At 43.4% G+C, this 22,541-nt stretch overlaps 1 protein-coding gene across 1 annotated transcript; it reads left to right on the top strand.

Annotated features, from left to right (window-relative positions):
• The first annotated feature begins 1,101 nt into the window (after positions 1–1,101).
• stk17a (serine/threonine kinase 17a) lies at positions 1,102–22,533 on the top strand. Its single transcript, XM_084565702.1, has 7 exons — positions 1,102–1,565; positions 11,707–11,919; positions 20,311–20,458; positions 20,750–20,876; positions 20,965–21,013; positions 21,845–22,024; positions 22,133–22,533. The coding sequence occupies exons 1-7, from the start codon at positions 1,381–1,383 to the stop codon at positions 22,512–22,514; spliced, it is 1,284 nt and encodes a 427-aa protein (XP_084421828.1). The 5' UTR covers positions 1,102–1,380; the 3' UTR covers positions 22,515–22,533.
• Positions 22,534–22,541: the final 8 nt, after the last annotated feature.

Raw genomic sequence — 22,541 nt, 5'->3', positions numbered from 1 at the left:
GGGTTGCTAAATACTCAGGCTGTGCTATCGCTCCACCGTACCATACTACTGTTTATGAATCTCAATAAAACAGTCACTTTGTTACTGCGCTGCCACTCTTGTTTTTTTAAAAAAGCAGATTGAAAATGCAAAAACAATAAATATGAAGCTTATACAGAATATAATGTAGAAGTGGATCTACCTTCATACAGGTAAGAAGGACTGGGACTAAAAGTGGCTGCAGGACGTCTACACTCTGAACATCCATAAGGTTTTATGCTCTTTAGTATAATTTTAAGAATATTTTATGTCACCATGTGATTCTACTGATGTTATTTACATACAGTAATATATGAGAACCATCTGACAACTCAGTTGGAATAGTTGTGTTTCTTTGCGGTTATTTTGCATCTATATTTTTCTACATTCATTGGTACCTCTTTAAAGTCATCTTGTGTCTCTTCGGAATCCATTTTTGATCAGTTTAAATATTTAAATTAAATTTATGTCCCAATGAGTAAATATACATCAATAAGCTGTAACCAGCTGTCTGTGGTCGTAACCAAAAATTTAATTTAAGATAAAAAAAATAAAATATGTAAAAATGCAGGTGTAAATAAAAACATAGTGTGGGGAAAATTAGCAAAACTTTGTGGTAAAACTTTGCTTAACTTAGTATTTTAATAAAAAATTTTAAAATACCGATGTTTAAAACACGCTATGTTTTAAAACCTAGCGTGAAAAACTTACTTTCAATCTATAAATTATAATAAATAGAGAAATAAAAGTTAATGGAAAAGTATGTTTTTAAAAATCAGCCACTTCAGGGACACTCAGTAAAATCCAACCTCATTAAAGTTAGAGGTGGATATGTGAAGGCTATAACATATTTTGTCATTACGGAAATGTTCGTTCTCCACCAGTCCACACAATCAGTTGAAACACGTCCTATGGCTTCAGTATCTGTTTTGCAAAAGGAATAAATTTTACTTTTTTATTTTTTAAATGTTTAATCGAAGAAATTCGCTGATGGAAGTTAGTTTTTTCCCTTTTTCACTTGAACGCCTCACAACGCTCCACCCCCTGACCGTTGCTGGGTCCAATTGGCCAATCAGCGTGTCACTCAGCACGTGTTTCCATGGTTACAGAAAGCGCAGCGCCGGCTCCGTGTTGTCAGAGAGTTCCCAAACAGAAAAACCAAACGCTGCGTCAAAATGAGCCGCTCTGCGTCTTTAGTCCAGAGAATATCACGCTCTGAGGACGACTTTTAACTTCTACACTTAAACAACACTCACAGTGCTTTCTTTAACTTTTATCAGCTTCGTGTATTTATTCATTTTGTGCTTGTAAAAGTTTGTTTTTGTTTAAAAAAACAAAACAAAAAAAACAAAACGCGACGCCATGATCCCAGAGTGTCCACGCACCGGGGACACGAGGAGCCGGTCCCGCTTCCAGCACAGCCCGGCGGCTCCAGAACCGAGCCAGGCCCGCGGAGTCTGCGGCTTGTTGTCCGGAGTCAGGACCCCCATCAGCAGCGACCCCTTCAGCGACCACTACACCATCATCCCCGGCAAAGAGCTCGGAAGGTACGGAGGGAAAATATTACAGTAATGAGAGATACCTGTGGGTGTGGAGGAGATTTACTGTTTTATTTATTGTCTAAAATTATAAAATGTATGAGCAGAAATATTTATTTCCTGAGAGATCGGATAGTTGTTGTTGTTTTTTTATTTTATTTTTTTATTGCGTGTGTTTTGTGTCTTTGCAGCCTGTGCATCTTTGCAGTTGGTCTTTGTTTCTGGTTGTCATGTTTGTGTTAATGAATCGCTCTGTCATAATTTAGTGACTCTTTAAAGATTTTTTTTTCTTTTTGTGACTGTGTTCATCTTGTGTCTTTGCAGCCTGTGCATCTTTGTAGTTGTTGCTGTGGTTGTTGTGTGTCTCTTTGTGGTTGTTTTTAGTCTGTGGTTGTCATTTATGTGTTTATTTACTCTTAGAAGTAATCTTTATGCCTACAGTTGAATTGTGTCTGTGCTAATCTTGTGTCTTTGCAGCTTGTGCATCTTTGTAGTTGCTTTATGCATCTGGTTGTCTTCTTTCTGGATTTAATTAATCTCTCTGTCGTAATGTAGTGACTCCTCAGAGTCATATTGTCCTTTTAGTTGATCTGTGTCTCTGATTCCTTTGTATTTTTGCAGCCTGTGCCTCTGTGTAGTTGTTTTATGTCTCTGGTAGTCTTGTCTTAATTTAGTGACTATATGAAGTCATCTTTTAGTAGTAGATGTGCGTCTGTGGTTATTTTGTCTGTGTTGTGTCTTTGCAGTCTGTGCATCTTTGTAGTTGTTTTATGTCTCTGGTAGTCTTGTTTCTGGAGTTAATACATTTCTTTATCATAACTTAGCGACTCTTTAAAGTACATTTTTGTGTCCGTAGTTGATTTGTGCATGCTCTTATTTTGTGTCTTTGCTGCCCGTGCCTCTTTGTAGTTGTTTTATGTGTCTGCTTGTCTTGTTTCTGGAGTTAATGAATCACTCTGTCATGATTTAGTGACTCTTTAAAGTCTTTTTTTGTGTGCCTGTGCTAATCTTGTGTCTTTGCAGCCTGTGCATCTCTGTAGTTGTTGTTGTAGTCTATTTGTGCCTCTTTGTGGTTGTTTTATGTATCCAGTTATCTTATTTCTGGATTTATGCGGTGACTCCTCAAAGTCATGTTGTCTTTTTAGTTGATATGTGTCTGGGATTATTTAGTATTTTTGCAGCCTGTGCCTTTTTGTAGTTGTTTTATGTCTTTGATTGTCTCTATTGACATTCTATTTAACGTAATTTCTTCGCCTGTAGTTGATTTGTGTCTGTGGATATTGTGTCTATTTTGTGTCTTTGCAGCCTATGTCTCTTTGTAGTTGTTTTTATGTGGTCTCTCGTTGTCTTAAAGTAATTCTTTTGCCTGTAGTAGATGTATGTCTGTGCTTATTTTGTCTGTTTTGAGTCTTTGCAGCCTTTGTGTCTTTGTAGTTGTAGTGTAGTGGCTGACTTGTGTCTCTTTGTAGCTGTAAAGGCTCCAGGGCAGAGGACCGTGTCTCTCTGAGTCCATGTTCTTCGCCCTCCTCACATCTAAAATCTAAAATATTCTTTAATCCTGTGCCACTGTTGATCATTGATTGTTCGTTGACCTCCACATGTGAGTTAATGATAAACGTCACCAACCGGAACAGTCGTCTCCTTGAATCATTAAATATATTTCTCTGAAGAGTTCATACGTTAAAGCATTAAAACCCACACTGGTCGTTTCATCCCAGACTTATTTCGTCCAGTTGAAGGTGTTGGAGTTATTTATTTTTATATTTATTTATTTTAACATAGCAGCTCCACTTGTTCCATGACTAATCACCCACAGAATGACTTGAGTCACATTGTTGGTATGAATTAGTTCTCTTTGATAGCAGCACAGAAAGTACCCAAGATAAGAAGTGAGTTTATCCGAGGCTGAATCAAAGTCACTTCAGCTGGAAATATGTTTGAGACCACAACAGTGTGTGTGTGTGTGTGTGTGTGTGTGTGTGACTTTGCATCGCATGACCTGACATTGTGACTGAGATTAGCCGCCGCAGAACAACATGAAAGGTTACATTAATCTGCAGCACCACTGATCTACACCATTGTAGTGGAAGCGTATCAGCTGACACAAGTTCATGTGTTCAGGATCAGGAACATGCTCTGTGGTTAGAGTTGTGGGCTCATGAATGTCGATCAAAGAGGACCCAGACAAAGAAACAAAACAGAAATAATATACTTGTACCTTAATTTATTCAAGAAAATAAATAAATAATAATCTACACATCTATGAGGAGCACGACAACAGCAACTAAACGTTTCCGGTAACCGCTGATCTGTCCTCTACAGCTCATGGACAGATGTCCTGACATTTTCTTTTAGAGTGCACTGGTAGAATTCACAATTCATTGGTCCATCAATGAGGACAAGCCGTCCTGGTCCAGATGCAGCAGAACAGGTCCAAACCAGGACATTAGCACCCCCATGTTTGATGGAGGGATGAGGTTCTGTTGTTTCATCTCATTTAAACCAAACTATTCTACTTTGGTCTCATCTGTCCACTAAACATTGTCCCAATAGTCTTCTGTCTTGTCCACATGATGTTTAGCAATGTTCTTCTTGGAGAGCAGTGTCTTTGTCCATCACACCATGGTTGTTCAGTGGATTCATCAACATTAACATCAGCCAATGAGAGAGAGGCCTTTAGCTGCTTAGAAGTTCCCCTGGGTTCCTTTGGGACCTCTCAGACTATGATGGGGTGATCTTTGTTGGTGGACCACTCCTGTGGAGGGGAACAGTCGTCTTCAATCTGTCTGACTGTGGATTATTTGTGGGTTCCAAACTCTTTAGAGATGGTTCTGGAACCTTTTCCAGCCTGATGAGCAACAACAACTCTTTCTCTGAGCTCCTCAGAAAGCTCCTTTGTCCACAAACATGTGTTGTGAAGATCAGACTGAGACAAATCCCTGATTTATTGAAACTAAACCAGGAACTGAACCACACCTGAGTCTCATTTCTTTGATGGAGACACTTCTGAACACATGGACTCTGAACATATTCTCCATGTGGCCTATCATTCTATCAGTGTGTCCATAAAGCGATCAGTTTCCCAGACTGGGACGTTGGTAGATGCTGCTGATGTTCCCCAGGCCTCTCCTGCCCTGTTACCCTCCCAGCATTCCTGCCCTGTAGGGAAACTCCCTGCATATGTGGACTAAAGCACTGAAGGGTTTTCTGCTGGCTGACTCTACAAAGGGCTGCGTTCAAGCTCCACACAAGCCTCAGTGTGTATATTTACTCTACAAGACATCGGCCCGTCTGATCAGCAAACTCATTTCCCGTCTTCATATCAAGAGGAAAGGGAGTTATTATTTATGTCCACGTTGTTATTTTTCCAGCCGTTTGCTATTAAATAGTGGACATTCAGTTTATAGCCAGGACGTGACATGCTTAAAGCCCAGGCTCACTGTTTAGATCATGATCATCAAGTGATCACAAGCTGTTGTTTCAGTTTTGATCTGAGTCGGTCCCAAGAGGAGACCACTTCCTCTGTTTGGTTTGTTGGTGACTCATCAGGTCAGCATGTCATAGTTTTGGGTTTTTCTGATTGTTTAAAACGAAAGTCTTGTGAAGTAGAGCGATAGTCATCAGATGAACATTAGTCTGCCACAGCTGTGCTGCACTGACGCTGGTTAAGATTAGACTGTGATGATGTGGAGGAGTCATGGACTAGTGGTATGTGACCCCTAAGCTGCTCTCTGGGCACCAGGTATATGACTGCCCACCACATCTCCAAGTGGGTGGTTATATGCAGAGGACACATTTGAGCTGATTTACATTTAAAAGAAGATCGGATCTCTCAAATGTGTCCTGGGAGTGTCCTCCTTGTGATCAGGTTCACCAGGACGGATGTTGATGCGAGATCTGAACCAAATAATTATCACCAGCATCTTTTCATCTCTTTCCGCATCATGTTAAATCAGTCAGCTTCTAGTTTCTGATGCCTCCCAGCCAGAAGGTTCTGGGTTCTAATCCAGGCCGACTGGTTCCTTTCTGTGTGTAGTCTGCATGTTCTCCCTGTGTCTGCGTGGGTTCTCTCCAGGTTCTCCAGCTTCCTCCCACCGTCCAAAGACATGCTGGTTAGGTTCATTGGTGATTCTAAATTGGCCGTAGGTGTGAGTGTCTCTCTGTGTTAGCCCTGTGATAGACTGGAGACCTGTCCAGGGTGGACCCCCCCTCTAGACCAATGACAGCTGTGATAGACTGGAGACCTGTCCAGGGTGGACCCCCCCTCTAGACCAGTGACAGCCGGGATAGGCTCCAGCCCCCCATGACCCTCCAGAGGACAAGTGGTTACAGAAGATGAATGAATGAATCAAATCTATAAGACATGGTTCTTTTAAAATCTTTCTCTCAGACCAGAACTAACTGGTTGCTCTTCACACAGAGGGTCCGAGGGGGTTTAAGGTAATACCCTCCCTGCAGTTGGAGTCCCAGATGGCCCACGGCCAAGCTTCTTTAGTGTGTATGACAGTGGTGGTCAGGGAGTCATTGAATTCCATGTGGTTAAGACCCAAAGCTTTATCCATGAGGGGTCTTAGTGGCAGACCCTCACTTATTAGCCCATATGGTCCCGGGAGGAGCTTTAGTGACTGCTCACAAAAACTAGACCATCACACAGCCTCCAGTGTGTCCCGGTGGATGCAGGTCTGGTTATGTTTTAAGATTAATTTAATAACTTTAATTCCCTTTGTTTGGTCTTGCTCCGTGACCTATGACCCTTTAATGTTTCATCATTATCAGGGTGTTTCCAGAGTTGAACTTGGAATAAAAGAAGCTTTTCTGAAACTGTGCAGCCTCGGACACATGCTTGATGGGCCCCTGTCGAGGCTCTAGGGGTTGGGAGCACACAGCAGATCAATTTCTTTTGAGGTCGTCCCGATGATGACAGTAAATTGACAGGAGCAGACGCTCTATCAGCCCCGGCCCTGGTGGCGCACGTGGTGGACGTGTTGATGCTCGTTGGGTGAATTTGGCTCCGAGCCACTGAAAATCTTTATTTCATTAAATGCACCCAGGTCTGCCAGCCGGTCTATCACGGAGCCCAAGTACGAGGCTGCAAACAGAGCCACGGGTCCACTGATATGTTAGTTAGTGGTGCATGTAACCTCCAGGATGATTATTATAAATGGTTTAATCTGTAGTTAGACAGAGATTCTGGAGGAAGTGAAGGAGGAGATGCACGATGCAAAGACTGAGCCCATTATAAATCAGTGACGCGTATCTTCTCTTAATAAACACACTGACTGTAGCTGGGACATGTTAGAACGGCTGGTGTTCAAGCAGACCTCTCTACTGCTGCTTGGCTTTAGGCATCAACCTCCTGCGCCCATTAACCTGCTTCTTTCCATTAACTGTGACCGTGCCGTCACCTCTGGCTCTGGTCCGTGTGTGCATACATGTATATATTCACACATGCACAAAGGGCCGCCTCTTTCAGGGTGTAGCCTGTGAACGAGGCCGCTGGCCGCTTTGGGGAAATGTGCTGACGGTGCTTTAGAGAAGCAGCGCGGTGGGCCGGTATGGTTTCTAAAGGGCTGGTCCAGACGGCATCCGTCTCTCTGTGCCGTGAGCACGCCCAGAGAATGATCAAATAAAACGGGTGACAAAGAGAAATAGTAATAAGGCCATACTTTCTGATGTTAACATTTTCTGATAAGCATGTGGCACTGATGGATGATGGACATGTGGGATGTGTTAGAATCACTCTCCTTTTTCATTATTAGGATCATTCTTTGGACATTTGTCTTTTTTATATCACAGTTTCAGCTCAGTGTCCAAAAAGAAGAGCAGACACATCTACTGAGACACATTATAAATACCTGGCTATTAACAGGATTGTCACACTGCAGGTGTCGTAGTAACAACCTATTCCTTGAGGTTTTCATGGAATCAAATGTGGACGCTTCTCTTTCTCTTTTTCATCTTCACCGAGCAACACTCTGGAGAGAAGTAACTGTGTTTTCTAGAAAACGACCCGTCAGCCGGAGCAGTCTGGATAAATGAAATGAACCAGTCAGTCTGCAGGAGAGAAAGAGCTCTTTGAGAGTTTGACCTGAGGAAGCCTCACTGTAACAGGAAGGTGTTGTATCGCTGCATAAACAGCCTCCTCCTCCTCCTCCTCCTCCTCCTCCTCCTCCTCCTCCTCCTGCTCTAATGAAGGAGATCTGAGGCTGGATTTCCACTGAAACCTAAACTCATCTTTGAGTGATAATATTAATGAAGCAAGATTTGCTCCATAAATAAATGAGTCACAGTTTATGTTGTGGACAAACTGAGGAACCTGATAGAACCTTAACGTGTTCACTATGAATCACTTTATAAATTAAACAAATAATAATGATGATACATTGATTTATTATAACATGATATCATAGCTCAGACTGAGGCACTGTAGTGAATCAAGTCTCAAGTTTGTTTTTTCATCCAAAATCATAAAAAATGAAAAACATAAACCTCTTTTATTCTGAAGTCTAAAAGTAAACAGAGAAAGTTAATCTCTGTCTTCATGTTTCTACTGAGGTGATTTGTTGTCCTTGACTGAAGCAGGAAGTAGTCTCCATGGTGACCACTGGTCCAGGTCTCTCTGGTCCAGGAAGTAGTCTCCATGGTGACCACTGGTCCAGGTCTTTCTGGTCCAGGAAGTAGTCTTCTTCTTCTTCTTCTTCTTCTTCTTCTTCTTCTTCTTCTTCTATGCCTCTAATAACCACTGGATCTCCTCTACATTTCTTTCTTGTTTCTTGATTCACAGACACTAAAAAGTACATGGACCATGATGTGGGTTTAAAACGATGATTTTTATTCCTCTTAGTTATCAATTAAGTGGCCGTTAGTAGTCGTACAGCCTGACTGATTAAAATCCACATTATTAAATAATACACATTAAACTGAAGAAGCCGGTTGCACTAATAAACTGGTCTTTGCTGTGAGCTGTGATCTCAGTGGCAGGACGCTGGTATCGGTGTATAAATCTGTAGCTTCCAGCAGCATCAGCCCCATGACTCTCACATGAGGCCAGCTGTGGTTGAAGCACCACAGTCTAGTGCTCCAGGTCCAGGCCTTTATGACTCCCTCACAGTCCTTCTCATTGTGTTTTTAGCTCACAGCCTCTGTCGTCGCTGTGAGCTCTGGTTTATATAAAGAATGATGTGAATTTATCTCTTCGCTCAGCTAACTCGAACATTAATGTGTTCAACCGTCCCCGTGTCACAGAACGATTAGAATACTCCTCTTTGTGGAGGTCTGGAGAACCTTCCAGTGTTTCTGGAGTTACTTAAGAACTCTGAACGCATTAGTTTGCTTTCATATCTCTTTATCAACTTTTTTTTAAAAGTGCAGTCCAACTCTAGATAATACTTTAAGATGTAATATGCAGCCTGGAAGCAGCATTCACTACGACTACCAGGTGTTGGGGATGCATCATTTCAAACCAAGTTATTTCTTGGTGTTAAGTCTTCTTCCTTGTCTTCTCCTAGAGTTGGTCTCCTGTAGCTTCCTAAAGTCTGTCCTTGTCCTCCTTGTCTTCTCCTAGAGTTGGTCTCCTGTAGCTTCCTAAAGTCTGTCCTTGTCCTCCTTGTCTTCTCCTAGAGTTGGTCTCCTGTAGCGTCCTAAAGTCTGTCCTTGTCTTCCTTGTCTTCTCCTAGAGTTGGTCTCCTGTAGCTTCCTAAAGTCTGTCCTTGTCTTCCTTGTCTTCTCCTAGAGTTGGTCTCCTGTGTCTTCCTAAAGTCTGTCCTTGTCTTCTCCTAGAGTTGGTCTCCTGTAGCTTCCTAAAGTCTGTCCTTGTCTTCCTTGTCTTCTCCTAGAGTTGGTCTCCTGTAGCGTCCTAAAGTCTGTCCTTGTCTTCTCCTAGAGTTGGTCTCCTGTAGCTTCCTAAAGTCTGTCCTTGTCTTCCTTGTCTTCTCCTAGAGTTGGTCTCCTGTGTCTTCCTAAAGTCTGTCCTTGTCTTCCTTGTCTTCTCCTAGAGGTGGTCTCCTGTAGCTTCCTAAAGTCTGTCCTTGTCTTCCTTGTCTTCTCCTAGAGTCGACTGGATTCAGTCCAATAAATCTTTCTGTCAAAGTTAATGTAGTGTGGAGAGGGTAGCTGGTACCTTGTGTTCTCTACTCCAGAAATGTTCTGGTCATCCAACGCTGCCATAAACTCCCTAACCCTCTCTGGAAGATGGTTCTCCTTGACGCTGTCTCCAGGAAACTTTTCTCTTCTTTCATTTTCCAGATTAAAGATTTTGGTTCATCTTCTTTGACGCTACCCAACCTTAAAAGAAAGAAGACATGTTGACGCTACAGGGACGTGGTTTTGGTTTGTGGCCGACAATAGATCAGGTTTGGCTGAAGCCTGATCTAGAAACGCCTGGATCAGGCCTGATACTGGTCGGGACATCCCTAGTCCCTGTTCACTTGGAGTGTGAGATCTGAAATCAGCATAAAACATTTTAGTTTCAAGTTTAAGCCGTGAACGCCTTGTGTTTTTTCTTCTTCATTTAAATAACTAAGATCCAGTTTCACTATGAACTATAAAAACTTCAAGATAATCTCATTTAAATAACATCACTCTCCCAGAGTATCAACCAGGAAACGTCACCGTCATCATTTTAGACAGCCTCTGGAGAATAGAACTAGTCCTGTAAACTAGTCTGTCATTTGGTCATGCATCACGTTTAGGAGCTGAACATAAAAGCATTCCACGTCCTCTTTGAAGGATCTAAAATAATGAATTAGCGTCGTACTGTTGTCATTCAGGACAACATTTTCACCGTGTTCTCTTTTGAGACGGAGGCTTCCAGGAACGACCAAATCAAATTGGGTCAGTGGCTTTGTGTCCGGGAGACTCTTGAACGGCTGCCCACCGTGCTGCTCCACATTAAACATCCTCACATTGGTTAAACTTAACACAGACCAATCATAGTCCAGTCTTCTCTTTCTTACACAGAGTAGGTCACAAGTCATAAACCACAACAGTCTTCTCTCTTTGCTAAATATTTGCTGATGTCTGGACACATCCAGAGTTGTCCTGCCACGTCTGTGTGGCTGTGCATCGTTGAGGTTCAGCCAGAGTGCTGCTGATGATTATTATTGGAGCATCGACTGTCAACACTGGCCAGAGGGTCGGCCTGTCATCTCCATCATCAACTACATTTCAGAGGATCTCCCCTGGGCGGCCTACACATGTGCACACATGGTCGTCACGTGGCACCATCTTTCATTCTTTAATAAAACTGGGTCACGGGAAACTGTTGAGAAAGAGGAAGAGGAAATGAAACCAAAATATTATGCTTTAGCATTTGTTTATATCTTTGAGATGCTAAAGTTCCCCTGATCAGCAGTTACCAGCAACTAAATGTTTCTGGTAACTGCTGATCAGTGGTCTACAGCAGCTTGGAGGAATTTTAGCCCATTCCTCAGAACAGAACCACTTCAGTTCTGAGATGTTGGTGGGTTTCCTCACATCAACTGCTTGCTTCAGGTCCTTCCACAACATTTCTATTGGATTAAGGTCAGGAGTTTGACTTGGCCGTTCCTAAACATTCATCTTGTTCTTCTTTAACCGTTCTTTTGTCGAACCACTTGTGTTCTTGGTTCTCGTTGTCTTGCTGCATGACCCAGTTTCTCTTCACATTCAGCTCATGGACAGATGTCCTGACATTTTCTTTTAGAGTTCACTGGTAGAATTCAGAATTCATTGGTCCATCAATGAGGACAAGCCGTCCTGGTCCAGATGCAGCAGAACAGGCCCAAACCAGGACATTAGCACCCCCATGTTTGATGGAGGAGGTTCTGATGCTGGGTGTTGTTGCTGTTTCTACTTTGGTCTCTAATTTGAGCTTGAAATTAACTTGTAATCCTGGAGGTGCACTTATTTTTGCACCTTACAGATATGTAATATTGGCTCATTTTCCTGAGTAGACAATGCAAAATCATAATGTTTCTGTTTCGTTTCTTTGAGTGAGTTCTCTTTGTCTACTTTCAGGATTTGTGTGAAGTTTTGAGTCATTTTTATGCAGGAATGTAGATAATTCTGAGAGGGTTCACCACTATATATGGGTCGATAAAATAATGTATGATTTTTGCTACAGCACGGTCTCTTTGCAGTTGCATTCTTACTCACTTGTCTTGTGTTTCAGGGGGAAGTTTGCTGTGGTCAGGAAGTGTGTGGAGAAATGCACCGGTCACGAGTACGCCGCCAAGTTCATGAGGAAGAGACGGAAAGGGCAGGACTGCCGGACGGACATCCTCCACGAGATCGCGGTGCTCGAGCTGGCCACAGCCAGTCCCCGCGTGGTCAACCTCCACCAGGTCTACGAGATGGCTTCTGAGATGGTGCTGGTTCTGGAGTTGTGAGTATCCGGCTTTCACACGACACAGAAGCCTTGGGGTTCTTCTCTGGGTTCACCTCACCAGCCCTGGGTGGGTTCATGAGAAAGAGAAGAGTTTTCATCTTCATAAATACCTCCTGACCAGTCACCGTGACCATTATAACCGTCAGAAAGCCAGCTGGTCATATTAGTCATCATATCATCATGTTAGTGGCGGCGTGTGACTAAACATAGAAATCCACGTGAAGTCGACAGTGTGATATTCTCAAAATGAAAAGTGTGAAAGGAGAAACAGGCAACATAGCTGGAGCTTTTCATTCCTGCAGAGCTCCGGGCCAAACGTTAATGCTCCAGCAAACTCCAGCTATTCCAACAATGTGAGGCGCGCTTGTTTTCTTACACACACACACACACAAACACACACATGGAAGTTTGTGTTGTGGGATATGTGTGGATTAGGTTTCCTGTGTTCTGGCTGAGTTATGGCTCTGAGACTGACAACAGTTTTGATGTGTTAAATCCATCGGTCACACTGGATGAGGACCAGCTGAGGCGGTTTGACCCAGTATCTGGGATCCACACGTGACATAGCGTGGCGTTGACCGCGGCGGGCGGCTGCACCAGTTGTCGATGAGCTCATCTCGCTGGTCATGCCTGGGCTACGCTTGACCTGGTTCCCATAGCGTTTGTGTTTGTGTCTGGTCGTGCCACATCGGATTCTGCCCCCCCCCCCCCCCCCAATATAGACACAGAAAGTCTGTGTTAAAATAGTCGAAGGGTTAGATGGTATGAACGTGTTCTGGATCAGCTGTTATCTGTCATTCACTTAACTTTTATTTTTACTACTGTATTTAATGAAAAATAATATAAATAAACATTTAATTTAAACCTTGTATTTATGCACATTTATACAGTTAATTGCACATGATGAATTAAAAGAATAAACGGGTAACATTTTATAATAACGACACACTATGAACTAAGTTTTAAAGCAAACCGTTATGGATTCAGACTTTGTAAATGCTAATTAGTGTTGTTTTTAGTCAGCTAGTTAATTACGTTAATTCACTGACAATCTAAAAAGATCAGCTCAGTTTACAGCCCAACTAATTACAAACGGTTGTTTTGACGTTGCTACGGCAACTACAACTGGAATGAAACTTGAACACACGTCATTGTTGTATTAACTACTGTTACTGTATTAACTGAAATGACATCTTTTATTTACGTGTATTTTAGTGTTTTAGTTCGGCCCATCTATTAACACAGGAGGCGGAGCCTATATGACCTATACTACAGCCAGCCACCAGGGGGAGCTCTACTCGCTTTGGCTTCACTTTAAAGGAGCTGTCATGGCGTCCACTTTTTTTACAGTCTACGGGCTCAAGCAAGAAATCTAGGCTCTTGTACCATTTATTTTATTACTACTTTTGGTCAACTTGTTAATTAATTTAATTACAGTCTGTCTCTCTGATTTCACTCTATTTTAGCATTAATTGAGGTTTGGATTACAGTAGAGGTGCTACCAGTGTTTGCTGTCAGCAGCTCATGCCATACACTGCAATCTGTCCCGTTAAGGGGATCCCATAAAAGTCTCCAGTCACCTCAGGCTTCCCCCACCTCAGTCCATAATCCCACTCCCAGCCATTGTTCATATGAAGGATAATCCCAGAATTAACTGCTGTCCTGAATGAGGATAGTGGAGGATCCATGTCACACAGTCAGCTGACACAGGAAGACACTGTGGTTTGGATTGTGACGTGAATTGATTATGGATTCCTTTTAAAGATAAACATCTTTAATCTGTGAAAATGACATGTGATCTCATCTCTACTGTGGTGAACGGGGGTTGGCAGGTTGTCCTGTAGCCTTCTAAGGTCTTTTTACTAAATGTTGGTCTGATAACTTGCGAGTTAGTGGATGATACAGACGATACCGTCCAGCTGCTTCCTGTGTTGAGCCGTGGCGTTACCACCCCATCCAGAAATAGAAAAGACTTTCTATGGCGACGTCGCCCACAACAAACCTCTGGAGGTCAAACCAAATCAAAGTGACAAACTGAGCTGTCATCCCATTTTAGGTAATCACAATTATTTAATATTATTTCTTTTTTTTGATGTAAGCTGAAAAAAAAGTAATGAATTACTCTCCTTGTCACTCTTTATTTGTCAGTGACCTATTATTATGTTGATCAGCTCCTAATAAACAACAAAGGACAGAAGATGTAGGGCTTGTGTGGAACCATTCAGTCCATCTAACAGTCAAACCCCCTCTCTCTCTCTCTCTGTCTCTCTCTCTGTCTCTGTCTCTGTCTCTCTCTCTCTCTCTGTCTCTGTCTCTGTCTCTGTCTCTCTCTCTATCTCTGTCTCTGTCTTTCTGTCTTTCTGTCTGTCTTGTATGAGAGGGAAATGGAGCATAATGCTTTCATTCTTTCTGGGGAGGGATGTTGACAACATAGTCTCCCCCGTCTTTTATACGCCTGGCAGCTGACAGATATTTCGGGCAGTGGGGCAAATGGTGATGAAGGATGATTTGAAGGATACATACGAAGGAGGAGTAGAAGGAGAGGAAGGGGGAGGGGGTGGGCAGATATTCTACGAATGAGGGTCATAGAAAACTATTCATGCCATTCATGGATGGGGGGAGAGGATGGGCGAGGAAATGGAAGAAAGAAAGAAAGAAAGAAAGAAAGAGGGAGAGTGATGAGACGAGAATAGTGTAAATGTGACGGGGAGAGTGGTTCTGAAGGAGCCCGGAGAGAATGAATTGATGGAGTGATGGTAGAGGTCCGTGGCCTCATCGCTGGCCTCGATCCAGCCCAGAGTTCATTATGTCAGTTGAGCCGCATGAGAGCACGTGACCAGCCAAAGCATGGCCGCTCGCCCAGAGAGAGAGAGAGAGAGAGAGGGAGAGAGAGAGACAGAGAGAGACAGAGAGAGAGAGAGGAATGAGTTGACAGTTGATATCCACACTGACTGTAACTGTAAAGACTCTATTAGTGCTCTGATAATAATAATACGTTTTATTTGTCTCGCCTTTCAAAGCACTCAGTGTCACCTCACATAAAACATCATACGAATAAAACATATAATGCACATTTAAAAATACACGGGCATGAGTTAATAGGGAATGTGGGTTAAATGGAGATTTTAAAAAGATGAGTTTTGAGTCTGAAGGTTGTCAGAGAGTCTATGTTGGAGTCTAAAGACGTGGAGCTGAGCGACTGAAAGCTCTAAAACCCATGGTAGACAGTCAGGTAGGAGGTGGCTGAGGAGGATCTGAGAGAACGGGAGGGTTCGTATAGTTGGAGAAGTTCAGACAGATATGATGGAGTTTGGTTGTGAAGAGCCTTGAAGGTAAGTAGCAGGATCTTGTATTGTATGTGATGCTATAGGAAGCCTGTGGAGCTGCTGAAGAACTGGGGCGATGTGGTTCATGGAGGGAGTTCTGGTGATGATACGAGCTGCAGTGTTTTGGACCAGTTGAAGTTCTGTTGACTTCAGCTGTGGCTTTCATTCAAGAGACATCAGAACCAGTTATTTCTTAGTCCTAGTGTGTATGAGACACCTAAACCCAAGTTTTGGCAAAAAACAAAACAAAAACAAACCTCCAACCTGAAGACCTCAGTCATTTCCTAGTACAGCTTATTAATTCAAAGTTCAGTAGGTGAATAACACTGTAGATCTGTGGCACAGATGAGGGATATGATGTGTCAGGCTTTGATAAACACATACCAGCCGTTAGTTAGATGCTTCAGTCCTTGGAAAAAATCAGAATATGTCTCTACATCGTCTCCCTGTGAGGACAGAACTGGACTCTGCTCCAATTACTTTTATATTTTACAGATTTTAACATCTTATGCATCTCAGACATTTTTATATTTACAGTATTTACATATCTCGTATAGTTTTGTGCATATTCTCATAGTCTTACTTATTGTATATAAAATATTTATTTACATATATACAGTATAGCTCATATTTTATACTGTCACATATATTTACACACTTTGCCCCAGTATCTTTCTATTATTGTAGACTGTACGACGGACACACACACAAAACACAGCTCTGTTCTTGGTTCTGAAACAGCAGTAGAGATCCATTAGAGACAGTAGATGTTAAAATATTCTACTGGAGTTTATTTACATCCAGAGAAACTGAGATCAGATGTGAAGAGCTGGATGGAGACACATGTTAATACCAGGTGTGAACACAGTTAACTCGAGGTCTGATCAGGGCCCGTGTGTGGCTCACTAGGGGCCCATAGGTCATGTTTTACCCTGCTACCCCATAGGAGGTTAATTCGCCCGTATATTTGATGAAGTGGTGGTGTCAGGTTTCAGCCATGTGGACAAGCGTGGGTTCATTAGCAGCCATAAATAGAGCCATTAGGATGTGGGATTCTCTAGTTTCCTGGACATGAATACACGATGAGTTCAGGGCCACGCCGAGGCGTTCACTTGACCTCGCTCTGACTTTATTGTTCCCCTTCATACGGTCACGCACATTTGTCTCTGCTGCCTGTGGTGATCGTATCCTCTTCACGTTTGATGTTGTTTTCTTTCACTCAAACCCTTTCGGTTCCTTTAAAGGACTACGCTCTGCCTTCATGTCTCCTGGTTGATGCGTGTGTTTGTGTTCCTGGTCAGATATGAAGCAGGTTATTCAGGTCAGCTGACATGTTCTCTGAGGTTGAGCGTAACGGGTGACTGGTCACAGATGAATCGATCCATTCCCACAGGAACTGCTCTGACACTGATTTCATTAATTACATTAGTAACACGCCAATCAAACTGCAGCTGCCCTCCAGCCCGCTTGAATAGTTTGTTCAGGATCACATCATGTTTCCGTGGAACTGGGTCATCCACGGAAACAGAAAAAAACCCAGTTCGTTTGGCTTCTCGGCCACTCATTCAAAATGTTTTTAAGAGTATTTAATTTAACTTATTTATTTAGAAAGTTGAGCAACTACAGTTCAACTCCATGTTAGAAAGGATGGTCATCTATCATTAAAACGTGCCTTTTAAAAAATCAACCAGCATAGATTTAACCAGAATCTGACAGATAAAACCAATTACTTTGAGTTTCAGCCTCACCATAAAAGAACAGTGTCTGACTTTATATTCATGTAGTGGTTGATGATTCCTGACCCTGCAAGGAAATTAGTAACATGATAATATCTTCCAAATATGAATTAGGAGTGTATCGGGACATCGGTATCGGGGACGATCCAGGCATTTTTAAAATGGTATGTGAGTTCAGACAGACCTGAGCTTTTGTATTTATTTATTTTAGGTCTAACATAAACCAAAACCACGTCCCTGTAGTGTTAAAAAGTCGTCTTCTTCTGTATTAATGGCCAAAAATCAAAGAAGAAGAAGAAGAAGGACATGGCTGCCGTCTGGAAGAAGTATAATAAATATGAAATCAACAAGTTTAGAAAATAATTTTATGATTTTTTAAATATTGCAATGTTTGTGTTTGTTGGGGGTAGTCGTATCGTTCTATACTACCAGCTTGTTTCAACAGCTAAAACATAAAACATAATGCAATCGGGTAGCGTCAAAACGTCGTCTTCTTCTTCTGTTTTAATGGCGGTTGGCTCGAAGAAGAAGAAGAAGAAGAAGAAGAAGAAGAAGAAGAAGAAGAATCACGTGCTTAAAGATGGCTGCTGTACGGAAGAACTTTAATCTGGAAAATAAGGCCAGAGAGATTGTTTCCAAATATTACAGTGTGGATATTTGTTGAGGAGGCAGTAGGAGAAGACAAGGACAGACTTTAGGAAGACACAGGAGACCAACTCTAGGAGAAGACAAGGAAGACAAGGACAGACTTTAGGAAGACACAGGAGACCAACTCTAGGAGAAGACAAGGAAGACAAGGACAGACTTTAGGAAGCTACAGGAGACCAACTCTAGGAGAAGACAAGGAGGACAAGGACAGACTTTAGGAAGCTACAGGAGACCAACTCTAGGAGAAGACAAGGAAGACAAGGACAGACTTTAGGACGCTACAGGAGACCAACTCTAGGAGAAGACAAGGAAGACAAGGACAGACTTTAGGAAGCTATAGGAGACCACCTCTAGGAGAAGACAAGGACAGACTTTAGGAAGACACAGGAGACCAACTCTAGGAGAAGACAAGGACAGACTTTAGGAAACTACAGGAGACCAACTCTAGGAGAAGACAAGGACAGACTTTAGGACGCTACAGGAGACCAACTCTAGGAGAAGACAAGGACAGACTTTAGGACGCTACAGGAGACCACCTCTAGGAGAAGACAAGGAAGACAAGGACAGACTTTAGGACGCTACAGGAGACCACCTCTAGTTTATAAATCAGTGTTAGAGGATCAGGACCATGCAGTAAAGCTTGTGTTTCCTCTGAAGCCACATTAGTTAAAAAGTTCTTGTTTGTTTGTCAGACTGGATTAGTTTCTGCCTGATCCTGTGGATTTAACCTTCACTCCAACTATTTTCATGCACGTGTGAGAAAGCAGCCAAGTGATCAGGTGTGACCAGGTGTGACCAGCCGTCACTACTTCACACATTCTGACCTAATTGTTGATCATAATCCTTTCTGTTCTTCTGGCGCTCCCTCCATTAATGCACAGTGATCTCTGCCGTATGTAATAAGAGGCTGTCTGTGTGTAGGGAGCGTTCTCAGCCACGGCTAAGATACTAAACCAATAACTGATAGCCAATAGCTTCATGAAGAGTCGTGGTTTTCAACAATGAAAAATCAAACCTCACACGTTTCACTGTGGCCTTTGTTCCTCTGTGGGGAGGTGGTTCAAGTTTGTTCTGGCTGCGCAGATGTTCACATGGGACACGTTACAATCTCTGTGTCGACAGTTAACAAAGAAAATCACATCATTTATGATTTGTAGATTCTGATCTTAACCCTACTGGTCCTAATGGTCATTCATTCATCACCAGACAGTGGCTTTAGTGATGGGAGGGTGTATCTAAGATCTCCAAAATTCAAAATCCCAAAAGAGGAAGAAGACAAAGTTGTTGCACGATTCCTAAAACTGAAACTACTCCCAACTGGAGTCTATCCCAGCTGTCATTGGTCTAGAGGGGGGGTCCACCCTGGACAGGTCTCCAGTCTATCCCAGCTGTCTTTGGTCTAGAGGGGGGGTCCACCCTGGACAGGTCTCCAGTCTATCCCAGCTGTCATTGGTCTAGAGGGGGGGTCCGCCCTGGACAGGTCTCCAGTCTATCCCAGCTGTCATTGGTCTAGAGGGGGGGGGTCCGCCCTGGACAGGTCTCCAGTCTATCCCAGCTGTCATTGGTCTAGAGGGGGGGTCCACCCTGGACAGGTCTCCAGTCTATCCCAGCTGTCATTGGTCTAGAGGGGGGGGGTCCGCCCTGGACAGGTCTCCAGTCTATCCCAGCTGTCATTGGTCTAGAGGGGGGGTCCGCCCTGGACAGGTCTCCAGTCTATCCCAGCTGTCATTGGTCTAGAGGGGGGGTCCACCCTGGACAGGTCTCCAGTCTATCACAGGGCTAACACAGAGAGACACTCACACCTACGGCCATTTTAGAATCACCAATGAACCTAACCAGCATGTCTTTGTCTATAGTTTAGTTCACTGATTTGTTCTTCATACTTTGATCAATGTGTCCTGATCTGACTTTAACGTGTCTTGTTTCTAACGTCTAGTTTGTTCGGTTAGTTTTTCTAATTCTCACCAGTCATGCTAAAGGCCTTTTCTTCTCACTTTGAAATAATATAACAGTCACTCAACCCTCCTCCTCCTCCTCCTCCTCCTCCTCTTCCTCCTCTTCCTCCTCCTCCTATATCCTATATCCTATATCTTTCCACCTTCCTCTGAGACAAAGCCTAATTCACCAGCACCCTTAGGGGACGCCTTGTCTATTCCTGAATGTCCTCTCCCTCCTTTTTTTATTTGGATTTTCTTCTTTGTTTATCCATCAGAGTTTATTTCAGGTCAGAGGAAATTAAAGGTGGTAGAAAAAGGTGGCAGCAGTTTACTTTTGTTTTTATAATCACAGCCGTGTTTCCTCACGTGGCGGTGGAGAGAAAACCATCAGTCAACACCTACAAACGGCCTCATTCAACCCAAGCTCATAATTAGTTTGCTATATCTGGAGGTGCCTCGCTATTTCTGACGCCGCCTCCAGCGAGTCAGAACACGTGCGTTGACTCGCCGAGGTCAGGGAGCGCTTTATATCCACCGTGTCTCGTGGGACTCGCCATAAAAAAAAAAAAAAAAAAAGACAAGTTTCATGCTCGTTTTGTTGAGGTTGTAGATGAAGGAGGGAACGCAGGCTGTGGTTTGGGTTTCCTGTGGTGCTCCGGTTTCCTCCCACTGACCAAACTTTGTCTCTGTGAGAGACGGACAGCTGACTCTAAACAACATGTCTGTATGTGTCTCTTGCAGCGCTGCCGGAGGAGAGATCTTCAACCAGTGTGTGTCGGACCGGGAGGACGAGTCCTTCAGGGAGGAGGACGTGAAGAGGCTCATGAGACAGATTCTAGAGGGAGTGGCCTTCCTCCACCAGAACAACGTGGTCCACCTCGACCTGAAGGTCAGAGGAAACAAAAAACACCTGATTCTCTGCTGTCACTTTATTTTGCATGTGGTTACATCCCTCGGTGGCACGAGAGGGAATTTAGGAACAACCAACAAGGAAGATGAGAGGCCTGACTAATATAACTCACATATATAAGAAAAGAACTGATGAGTGGCACCATCCAATAAACAGGTGTTACCTACATGTGGGAGATAGAGACCTTTAAACACAGTGATCAGGGTTTAAAAGACATAAAAGACATCTCTGACATGGAGGAGAGACAGTAACGTGTCTCCTGTCTTTCAGCCTCAGAACATCCTGCTGACCAGCAGCTCTCCTCTGGGAGACATTAAGATCGTTGACTTCGGTTTGTCCAGGATGGTCAGCAGCCACCAGGAACTCAGAGAGATCATGGGAACCCCGGAGTACGTTGGTGAGTTCTTGATTCTGTGACTTTGGCAGGAATATCCAGCAGTCGTCTGATAGTTGATGATAACTTGTTTCTGTTTTTATCTTTTTAGCTCCTGAGATTCTGAATTATGAGCCCATAAGCACAGCAACAGATATGTGGTAAGAAAGTGTTTCTCTTTGTACCGAGTTCAGTTTAAGTTGGACGATGAACCGTTATTTTTATTCCAAACAGAACGGCCCAGGTTTAGAAACACCAGAGGACTCTCCTCCTGTCGTTAGACCACCACATCCTCCATTTATAACTTTATTTATAACACTCATAGCATTTATTACCTACTCATTTTATAGTGATGTCTTATTTTACCCTCTATGTATTTGTCATGTGTGATCTGTTGCTTTTCTTTTCATGTTGAAGTAACTTCCTGTTTATAGTTTGTAGAATCTCAAACTCTGGCGCCCCCTACAGACATTACCAGCAAAGAGCATAATCTGCAGGAGTTAAAAACAAATTCAGTTCCACCAGAAAAAGTCCTGAGAAGGATTTTAAAAGCTTTTATTGCCAAAGACCCTGACATAAATATAGTCTGATAAAACATATCAACAACGTAAAACTGGAGACTTTCTGTCATGTAGAGTAATAAACAATATAAACTGATCAATAAAGTCTTATATTTAATCAATTTTAACACTGCAGAACCTCTGCTTTATACAGTTTTGATCACATTATAAACCAAACGGCAGTTTAAATATTATCTCAGTATTACTCAGGAATAAAGTCCATTGTTCTTCCTTCAGTTCCTTTTGGAAATGTAAATCCATCTTAGTGACTTAAAGAGTCGACATATTTCTCTTTTCACTGTCAGTGCGTAAAGAAAGAAGTTATTAGTTTTTTGTCCATAATTTCTCCATCTCAATAAGAAGTGATCAGACTTTACTCGTTGATGTCCCTCATGTTCTTGTTTCTAACCTGGTCTGCTCTCTGTTCCTCAGGAGCATCGGTGTTCTGGCGTACGTGATGCTGACGGGGATCTCTCCGTTCCTGGGCGAGGACAAACAGGAGACGTTCCTCAACATCTCTCAGCTCAACGTGAGCTACACCGAGGAGGAGCTGCAGCAGCTGGACCGGACGGCCGTGTCCTTCATCCAGACGCTGCTCCGCAAACAGCCACAGTCAGTCCTCACCTTCTCCTCCTCATAGACGCTTGTTCACAGTCTAACCTGTATCTGTACTATGTCTAGGAAAACATGAGGCATCACTTTAGACTCTTGTGTCATCAGGGACCGGGCCACAGCGGAGCAGTGCCTCAAACACCCCTGGCTCCAGCCCTCAGAGCCTCAGGACACCCAGACGGTGGAGGAGATCGTCCCAGCGGAGGACCAGGAGGTCAGCAGCATCAGCAGCTCCGCCAGCAGCCCCGAACCCCCCAGCAGCTCCAGCACGGCCGGGGAGGAGGAGGAGGAGGCAGAGGAGGTGGGTGGCCTGGTGACGGAGGAGCTGATAGTCGTGGCTGCCTACACCCTGGGCCAGTGCCGCCAGTCGTCCAGCTCCACCTCAGAGAAGGAGGCCCTGGCCGCCGAGCAGAAGGCCGTCTCCAAACGCTTCAAGTTCGAGGAGCCCTTCAGCGCCCTGCAGGACGTCCCTGGAGAGTTCATCTACTGACCCCCCCCAGCTCCCCCTGCACCAGCC

This window comes from Chelon labrosus, assembly GCF_963514085.1.
Source record: "Chelon labrosus genome assembly, chromosome: 18".
Taxonomy (NCBI): Eukaryota; Metazoa; Chordata; class Actinopteri; order Mugiliformes; family Mugilidae; genus Chelon; species Chelon labrosus.
This window is presented reverse-complemented; position numbering and strand designations above follow the sequence as displayed.